Source organism: Triticum urartu, chromosome 4, assembly GCF_003073215.2.
Source record: "Triticum urartu cultivar G1812 chromosome 4, Tu2.1, whole genome shotgun sequence".
NCBI classification, from domain to species: Eukaryota; Viridiplantae; Streptophyta; class Magnoliopsida; order Poales; family Poaceae; genus Triticum; species Triticum urartu.
This window is the reverse complement of record NC_053025.1, coordinates 591,424,199-591,434,215: the sequence shown is the minus strand read 5'-3', so window position 1 is coordinate 591,434,215 and position 10,017 is coordinate 591,424,199. Positions and strand designations below refer to the sequence as shown.

The window sequence follows — 10,017 nt, the reverse complement described above, 5'->3', positions numbered from 1 at the left end:
GTGGCATGAAACCCTTGTAAAGCAGGTGGGAGTGAAGGATTTTCCAGTTAGAGTAAGACCTCGTATTCCCACATTCAGCGCATGGACAACACATAAAACCATTCTGCTTGTTTGCCTCAGCCGCATCAAGAAATTCATGCACGCCCTTAATGTACTCGTGGGTGTGTCTGTCACCGTACATCCATTGCCGGTTCATCTGCGTGCATTATATATAATTAAGTGTCCAAATTAATAGAAGTTCATCATCACATTAAAACCAAAGTGCATACATAGTTCTCATCTAACAACATATAGCTCTCTAGAGCATCTAATTAATTAAACCATACATTGAAACTATGTAAAACATTTCAATGCGAAAACAAATGCGATCATAATCGCAACCAAGGTAACAATTGATCCAACGGCATAATGATACCAAGCCTCGGTATGAATGGCATATTTTCTAATCTTTCTAATCTTCAAGCGCATTGCATCCATCTTGATCTTGTGATCATCGACGACATCCGCAACATGCAACTCCAATATCATCTTCTCCTCCTCAATTTTTTTTATTTTTTCCTTCAACAAATTGTTTTCTTCTTCAACTAAATTTAACCTCTCGACAATAGGGTCGGTTGGCATTTCCGATTCACATACATCCTAGATAAATAAAATCTATGTCACGTTGGTCGGCATAATTTTCATAAAAAATAAATGAACCAATAGCTATGAAGATAATATACATACCAAATCCGAATCATAGACAGGACGAGGGCCGACGGGGGCGGATACCAAAACCATCGCACTATATAAGATGCAATAATAAATGTAAGAAAATGATACAAGTATCTATCTAAACAGACAAGTAAGAATATTTTTCCTTTCAGAAAGAAGATAAGAACAAGAGGCTCACCACGGTGGTGTCGGTGATGAGATCAGCGCGGGTGATCGACGGCGGTGAAGACGGGGACGGGGCGTGACGGACCGCTAAATCTAGACAAATCTCGAGGAAAATGGAGCTTGGAGGTCGAGCTTCGAGAGGAGAAAGTTTAAGTAGTGTGGCTCGGGCATTCCATCGAACACCTCATGTGCATAGGAGGTGAGCTAGAGCACCACAAACCCCTCCCCTCGCCGGCCAGAGAAAAACAGAGCACTGGAGTGCTCTGCTCGCGGGCGAGGGTATATATAGGCACCTCATTGGTCCCGGTTTGTGGCAAGAACCGGGACTAAAGGGGAGCCTTGCCTTTAGTCCCGGTTCAGGCCACCAACCGGGACCAATGGTGGTGGGCCAGGAGCGAGGCCCATTGGTCCCGGTTCGTCCCACCAACCGGGACCAAAAGGTCCAGACGAACCGGGACCAATGGCCCACGTGGCCCGGCCGGCCCCCTGGGCTCACGAACCGGGACCAATGCCCACATTAGTCCCGGTTCTACACTGAACCGGGACTAATGGGCTGAGCCGGCCTGGACCATAGCCCTGTTTTCTACTAGTGTCGGTGCGTATAGAATGAGCACGCCCCTGAGACTGAGAAGCGAAGCTAGTGTGAAGCGCCGCCCATGCCTCTCGGGATGTAGCGGCAAAGATGACCAGCGATGAAACGCTCGGAGTGAGCGAAGACTGGATGGCGGAGAGGATGGCCTGAGCCTGGGCCACCCATGTGTGGTACGCCAGATGATGAGGGGGCGGACACGGGATGGATCCGTCAACATAGCCCTCCAAGTAGCGGCTCCGCAGAAGAGGCAACACCTAAGCACGCCAGGACAAGTAGTTATCCGGCGCAAGCTTCACCGGCAGCAGGTGCTAGAAGTAGAACGACGACGACACCGCGGCCTGATCAGCATGAGCATGTGTCGGTGGTGCATAAAGACCCATCGACGGAGCCATCTCGGCATGAGCAGCAGGTGCCGAGTACGGTGCTTAGAACCCGAGAGGACCAGCGGCGAGGGCGCCATAGTTCGGCGCAACATGAGCCCCATAGGGCGAGGCGGCCGCTGCCACGTGAGGCTGCAGTTGTGGAGTCGCCGCGGCCCCGTAGGACTGCTGCAGCGGAGCGACCGCGGACCCGGAAGGCGGCTGCGGCAAAGGGGTCGCGCCCCCATGTTGTGCTGGATAGGGTTGAGGTGGCGGCGCGGAGTAGGACGGATGTGGTGGCGGCGGCCCGCAGGGATGCCGCGGGGGCGCCGCGTAGAGTTGGTGAAGCGGCGGCGCACCATACGACGCCACCTGCCATGAAGACGACGGCGGCGGCGGTGCACCATGGGCCACCGAGAAGGCGTCGTACGAGTTAGAAGTGACGCCGTAGGGCGACGGCGGGGCGACGCCGTAGGGCATTGGTGCGGCGACACTGTAGGGCGGCAGCGCAGTGATCTCGATCGAGGCAGGGTCCCCCGAGGTGCCAGATCCGATCGAAGAACCTGGCGGCGACAGGGCTCCATAGGCCGTCGCGAGAGGCCGAGAGGCGAGGAACGGCGATGTAGGGGCGAGGACCGGCGGCCGCAGCGGGAGCAGCGGAAGACATCGTAACCTACTCTGATACCATGTAAAACAAGAAATTTGGGAAACTGCCCGATACTCTAAACAGATGTGACTATCTCATTATATAAAGATACCAAGGGGTACAATACAATGTTATAATGTTTATACAGATGCTACGTATATACACAGTCTAACAGAGTGGTCTCGACAAATCGCAGCTACTGCTCCTCCACGTCGATGGCGGGCCACAGCACCATCTAAATTGATTTTCTGGGTGTGAATCGGTGGAGGTATCCAACGTTGCTGCACATTACTGGAAGGTACACTCGCTGGTTTAATAGCCCCAGCTTTCGGAAGTTGATCTAGCTCATTTATGTAGGAGTTGACAAAAGAGAAAACCTGATAATGGACTTTGAAAGATTGCTTCATGTATTGCCTTTCGTCTCGCATATCATATAGACCATAATGTGATAACCATCCGTGCAAACTCCTTCTGGTCCAACACATCATTCATTTCAAAAAGCCAACTCTTAGCACTGGATTCAGTGTTCACTGTCATTTTAGATACTAGATTGTCATCAATGAGTGCCCAAGTGCATCTGGCGTTTGTACAGGATATTAATGCATGGCGCCATGAATCTACACACCCGCAGAGTGGGCATGCATCCTGCTCAGCCATGTTGCGATGCTTCAGCACATCCGTCGTTGGCAAGGAGTGTCGAGCTAATCTCCAGACAAAGACCTTCGAAGGAACTACGATGCTCCAAAGCGAAGACCACGAATTCGCTTCCCTCTCCGTGTCCGACTGACCCGCTCTTCCTTCCAACCAATTCTCTCGTTGAATTTTTGTAGTGACCATGAACTTATATGCTGAACTGACCGTAAACAGTCCCCTACCATCAGGGTGCCACGCCCAGAAATCAGAAATGTTCCTAAAGCGTGAACTCATCTGCTACCAACATTACGTACACTACAAGTTTTGACTTTGGAAGGTAAATGGATGAAAATAGTTGTACATATTATGTGGTAAGCAATCTCAAAACAAATAATGTAAAAAAAACAAGGTTTCATGTGTTCTTTGATATTTTCGGCAGGTTTTATTTTCTGCTCAATTCTTTTTCTATCTAATAAAAAATAGAGATCCCACGGAAAATAAAATTTACGCATTAATAAAATGTCCCAAATTGGCAAGCACCAAACAATGTCTCAATAATGACAAAAAGAGATCACAAAGCTAATAAATGATGTAAACTAAAAGAAGCACTATGAACATATAGCTAGCATAGAAAACCTGGTCGATCAGAAAAAAAGAACATCAAGAAGTACGTTACTCTGTGTCGACAACAAAGTATGTTACCGCAACACGTGCGAGTGGGGATTAGTATTATTTCTCGCGGCGAGTTCAGGACGGGCCGGGCGCTGGCGCCGGCGCGGCGCTCCCACCGGCCCGCTTGATGAGGGCAGTGACGGCCCCCATGACCTTCTCGAACTCGTTGCCTTTGGGTAGCAGCCCGGTCTTGACGGGCGCCGTGAGGCCATCCCGGCACTGGTCGCAGTTCCACGTCAGCCCGTCCTTCTCGGCGCTCTCCACGTAGTCGCGCGCGTCGTTGAACTTGGCGTCGTCCATGGCGGTGACGCCGCCCTTGCCCCTGTCGACGTCGAGGTGGGAGACGGCCTCCTCCACGTCGGCGACGCACGAGTCCATGCACTGCCACTGCAGGCCCTTGATCGTGACCAGGTTCAGCTGGGTGCGCGCGGCCGTGCCCTCCGCGGCGCCGATCTTGGCCGCGGCACGGATGCCCAGCTCCGCCAGCCCGCGCGCGTCCACCGTCATGCTCTCCGGGATGCCTGCCAGGAAGGCCACGCAGAACTGCTGGTCTGGCGCCTTGGAGCAGGCGTCCTTGGCGGAGTTGCCGGCGGCGGTGACGAGGAGTGCGCTGGAGAGGAGGAGGAGGAGGAGGAGGGATAGGAGGTTGACACTAGGCGTGTTGCAACGCGCCGCCATGGCCATGGTCGATCGATGAACTCGCTCCGGCCTGAGGATCGATTTGTCTTGGGAGTGGTGACGAGAGCTGCATGTACGTACGTATGTGCATGTGCCCGCTCGGTGCGCGTGGTCAGGAGTGTTTTGTGAGCGAGCGGTGGCTGAGTTTTAAGGAGAGCAACGCGCGGACTATGGATTACCAGCACTCCTAATATTAGTAAAAAAAAAGAGAGTATATACTAGTATTTTGCAAACGAATGCAATCATATTATTTCAGCATGTTCAATACATGCATAGTGTAATTTTACACATATTAAAGGGCATATCTATGTCTATGTGGATTAAGGTCATGAATCTCATTTGCTTTAGAAAACCATAGGTTCAGTTTAGTGAAGATTGCAACTTGCGCCTGCTCTAGTCTCTCTTTTTCTAAGAAAAAATGCACTTTTCCAAATTTGAATGAGACTTGAGAAAATTATAATCAGATGGTTAGGTTACTTCGATGGAACCAACCCACACGGTTCAAGTCATAGATTTGGCATTGGTGGTCGCATTTTTTTGTATATATTTCAGGCTTTCCGGTGATGTGCGTTCAGTGGAGGGAGACGTTCCCATTGACTAAGAAGGTGTCTGTGGCGAGTTCGTCAATTTTAAGATGATGTGTCGGCTCAGTCTCTCGAAGGTGCTCATAGGGTAGGGGGTGTGTGTGCGTGCGTTTATAAGGATGGGTGTATGCATGTATGTATGAGCATCTGCGTCTGTACCATGTTGAAAAAAACGTAGTTAAGAGCGCCAAGTACATAGCAATGATATAGTAACGACATGCAAGTTATATCACACCAGATTGAAAACCATTTGATTATTGTTCAAAAGTACTCCTCTGATAAGAAATATATGCTGTTTTTGGATATAATGGGCGAAGTTTTGTGTTTTTTTTTGGGGAAACTTAAGAATAGCGAGCAAATACTAAAACAACCTATGAAAGCGAGTTTTTTTTACAACCATATTTTTCTAGCTGCACCTAGCAAATCAAAAAATTTATGGTCTAAGCTTGAAATTGATTTACGAAACTAACTAAAATGACAAGATTTCTAAGCATAAGGAGTAATGATAATGCTGACGGCTGAAATTTAAATTTTTACAATGGTATCTAAGTTTATTTTCTATGATGTACACTCTCTGTAAAGAAATATTGGTAGTGATCTAAATGCTTTTATATTTTTTTACGGAGGGAGTGGCAAACAATCTTATTTTTGTTCCAGTTTCACTTATAAACTGGATCGTTCTCTTTTCAAAATGAGTCACACTCAAGTATTCATGTGAGGAGCCCCCCCCCCCCCCCCCCCCCCCCAGTGGTTGTTTCAAAATAAAGAAAGAAAACAAGTTTGTAGACTTATGCAAATTCAAGGATCCATGTTATGTGAAAAATAATCACTTCCGCTTGACTCCAATAAATTCAGTAACTTTGATATTTTTTCACAAGTCATATATTAACAAGCAAACTGATTCACAAAAATGATTAACAAGCAAACTTTTGTGCAAATTCAATCCTTTAGGATTCCGGTGAGCACAACATTGTTATCTTATTGTTTTTTCCTATTTTAGAGTATTTGTTGTCGCGCAAATAAAATGAGCCATTAGAATTCTCATGGTTTTTCTATATGTATTAGTTGTTTAGCTTTCTTACTAACTTTTGGTTGTCTCTCCCCACGTAAAGATTGTTTAACTTGCAGGATTATCTTCCTTCAACTTGTTCCCCCAAGAATTCCTTTCCACCAAGGAAAAAATTTGATTCAGTCAAACAAATGCTTTTTTGTTTTTCCTTTCCTACAATCAAACAAGCATTGGTGCAAATTTATTCTTGTTGAATTTAGTGGTGGTCATGTCCTTCTGCGGAAATATTAAATGTGGACGATGTTGGCCTAGTAAGTGAATTATTTTGTAACAATATTATGTACTCTCTCCTTCCTTCAAAGAGTGTACTTTCAACTTTGTTGGAAGGTCAAATTATTTTAAAGTTTGACCGAGTTTGTGTAAAAATATATCAATGTTTGTGAAACCAAATTGGAGTACGATGAAAATATATTTTATCACGAATCTAATGCTATTAATTTGATGGCATAAATGTTGCTATACTCTTGTATAAATACAGTCAAACATAAAAAAGTTTGACTTTTTAGCAAAGTTAAAAATACACTCTTTTAAGGACGGAGGGAATACACAAAAGCTTTGTTATTCGAAACAAGTCAAGAAAGACAGAGATAAGCTATTCGCCAACCAGTTTAATTTATTGATAAGAGACATTTTTGCAGAATAAAACAAGTACTACGTACAATTATGACAACCTATATATAGCTAAGACGGAGTAGTATGTAACACTTGTGGGTGCGTACATATAATATAAAAGCACATCAGGAATGGTATATCGCTAGTGCGAATTATGCATCTCATGGAAGAATAGCGGGTTTCGGCGGCACCGGCGAGGCGCCCCCGTCGGCGAGCTTGATGAGCTGGCGGGTAACGTTCATCATCCTCTCGAAGTCGAGGTTCTTGCGGAGCAGCTCGGTCTTGACCGGGCTGGGCGGCGTGTCCCGGCAGGTCTCGTCGCAGGACCAGGTGTCCTGCTCGGAGAGGTCGATGTACTGGCGGACCTGGTCGAACTGGGCGTCGTTGACGCCGCCCAGGGCGTCGTCCAGGTGCGACAGCGCGTCCTCGATGTCCTCGGCGCACTCGTCCAGGCACTGCCACGTCGGGTTGTCCTTGACCAGATCCAGCTCGCGGCGCGCGTAGGCCCCCACCAAGCCGCCGAGCTTGGCGGTGACCTTCATGGCGATCTCCGCCAGCCCGCGCGCGTCCGCCGTCTTGGTGTCCGGCTCGGGCCCGAGGAAGGAGTTGCAGGTGATCGGGCCGTCCGTCTTGGCGCAGGACGCCTTGACGTCCACGACGGGGCCTTTGGCGCGGGCGCCGAGGAGGGACGCCGAGGCGGAGGCGAGGAAGAGGAGGACGAGGAGGGAGGAGACGTGGCAGCCGCCCGTGCTGCTGCGGCGCGTGGCCATGGTCGACGTATGAGCACGATCCACTCCGGCCGGCCGGGAGGCGGTCTCTGATCGATCGATCGATCACGAGAATGCGAGTGGGACGTGGGTGAGTATATACGCGCGCGCGCGAGCGACCAGAGGCTGGCTGGCTGGCTGCATGCATGCATGGATGCGCGCGGCCGTTCAGCGAGTGTGGTCGGGAGTGTGTCGTGGGTCATTGCTCTATGCATGCCGCTCGTTTGAAAGCGGCTATTTCTGGCGTGCACCCGAACACCATCATGTTTGCACACCACCCAAGATGCCGCATGCACTATGTTCCATGCCTAATTTGATCGTGACATCGAGGGCTAGGTGTGTATGCGATTTCAAGAGTTTTGTTTTTCTTTGTCTTTTTAAAAGAAAAAAAGTCCATTTTACTACCTGAATAAAGTGGGTGGTTCACTTTACTCCCTGGTTTATTTTTCAGTTCTTATACCTCCCTAAACAATCTCATACCGGACAAAAAAGCACCCTAGGTGGTTTACCCAGACCAGATGATGACGTGGACACAGTCAAAGGTGGTATTTGACCTGCCGGTGGGTCCCACTCATCAATTTTTTTAAAAAAACAAAGAAATAGAAAAAAGAAAAAAAAGGGGTGCCCCCCTACTGCAGTAGCAGCCGGCCACAGCGGCGGTAGCCGGTGCGCGCGGAGCCGGCAGGCGGCCGTGGCGGGCGGAGTCGGCGCGCGCCGAGCGCGGGAGGCCGAGCGCGACCAGGCGCAGCGACGGGTTCGCGCGCACGAGGGCAGAGCGGCACGGACCGGCTTGGGCGCGGACTGGGCTGCGCGCGCGAGGGTAGAGCATGCGTGGTCGGAGCCGGCGAGCGGAGCCGGTGTGTGTCGAGCGGGGGAGGATGGGCGCGGCCAGGCTCAGCGTTGGGTTCACGCGCGCGAGGGTAGAGCGGCGCGGACCGGCTTTGGTGCGAATAGGACCGCGCGCGCGAGGGCAGAGCGGGGGCGGTCGGAGCCGGCGGGCGGCTGGGGACGACGACGCGAGCAGCGCGCGAGGGCGGCTGGGGTCCAGAACGCAAGCTCGGGGAGGAGGCGGGGTGGCGCAGTCGTGCGGCCAGAGCGGTGACGGGGCGGACGGCGCCGGAGCCAATGCGGCGGAGGAGGGAGGCGAGGCCGAGCGGGGTGCTCACCGAGAGCGCCATGGCGAACGGCAGGGCGGCGTAGCCACGGGAGCAGGTGGGCTAGCGCGGGGTGGAGCAGGTGGCGACGCGGCTCGTCGGCGGGGTCGCGTTGGAGCAGGAACGAAGCGCGAGGGAGCAACGGGGATGCCCACGCCCGACCTAACAAGGGGGGCCCACCGAGGTCAAAACCACCGTTGACTAATGCCACATCAGCAGCGAGTGGAGACAAACCAGTTAGGGGGTGTTTTGTCTGATTTTGATTTGTTTGGGGTAGAAAGAGCCAAAAAATAGATCGAGAGTAAAGTGAACCACTCACTTTATTCAGGATAGTAAAATGAACTTTTTTATTTTAAAATGATGGTTGTTTTCACCGGCAGTACAAACGAAGGTTTATTTACACTTAACAACAGTGGACAAAGCCGCCACAAAAGCAGGAACCGGAAAGGAGGAGGAAACGAGCTCATCACTACGTGCACTTCCTGTCCAAGGTCGCAAGTGCTATTTAGTACCCAAAAAGGTTTTTGCCTTGCTTTATATTTTTTTAAGGGAAAACCAAATTTATTCAGCAAAATCCACATGGAATGGGATACAACTTTGGTCATGGGGTGCGCCCAGCCAAACCTGACGACCCGGACCTCTAGATAGTGCAAGCTTAGCTAAACTATGTGCCTCATAATTAACGGCACGAGACTCAAAAGAAAAAATACAATGAAAAGTAACAGCTCTAAGGTTTATTTCAGTAACAATTGCACCATATGCACCCCGTGCACCTACGTTGATGTCAGAGACAACTTTCTAGCAATATGAGGTCACAACAAATTGCTGGATGCCCAGGTCTTCTGCAAGGGAGAGAGCTTCTCGGCAAGCTATTGCTTTTAGAGTGGCTGGGTCATGAACTCCTTCAATTACAAGTGCTGCGCTCCCCATGTAATTTCCTCCATCGTCTCTCCATACAGCAACTGCAGTTCCTCGCTGTCCTGCTACAACATCCGCATCAACCTGAATCTTACAGAAACCCAAGGGCGGCTTCTTTGGCTTTTGAGTGACTTGTGGGGCAGCTCTTGCATGCGTGTGCACTTGCCTATTCCTGATGATGCCGAGCTCCTCAATAAATCTGGCAATGAAGCTATGAGTAGCCCGAGGGCTCTGGAAAATTGACTCGTGGATAGCCTTACGTCTCGCATGCCATATTGACCACAAAGTCACCGTCATGAGAACGAACTGATCATGAGGTAAGGCCTGCAATAATTGTAAACAGCCACTGTTTTGCGTTGGGCTCCATATTCGCTATGATTTTATGTGTAAACTCATCGTCCGCCAATGCAACAGCCAACACACAGGCCCGGCCCCTAGCTCTCTATACTGCGTA

At 50.0% G+C, this 10,017-nt stretch overlaps 2 protein-coding genes across 2 annotated transcripts; both read right to left on the bottom strand.

Annotated features, from left to right (window-relative positions):
* Positions 1 to 3,856: 3,856 nt before the first annotated feature.
* On the bottom strand, positions 3,857 to 4,459 carry LOC125554318. Its single transcript, XM_048717897.1, has one exon. It carries the CDS (start codon positions 4,457 to 4,459, stop codon positions 3,857 to 3,859), a length of 603 nt encoding a protein of 200 aa, XP_048573854.1.
* Positions 4,460 to 6,885: 2,426 nt separating this feature from the next.
* Positions 6,886 to 7,538, bottom strand: LOC125554317. Its single transcript, XM_048717896.1, has one exon. It carries the CDS (start codon positions 7,492 to 7,494, stop codon positions 6,886 to 6,888), a length of 609 nt encoding a protein of 202 aa, XP_048573853.1. The 5' UTR covers positions 7,495 to 7,538.
* Between the last annotated feature and the right edge of the window lie 2,479 nt (positions 7,539 to 10,017).

Bases quoted from the DNA above. Each gene is read 5' to 3' on its own strand.
- LOC125554318 (XM_048717897.1), bottom strand. From the start codon at position 4,459: ATGGCGGCGCGTTGCAACACGCCTAGTGTCAACCTCCTATCCCTCCTC.
- LOC125554317 (XM_048717896.1), bottom strand. From the start codon at position 7,494: ATGGCCACGCGCCGCAGCAGCACGGGCGGCTGCCACGTCTCCTCCCTC.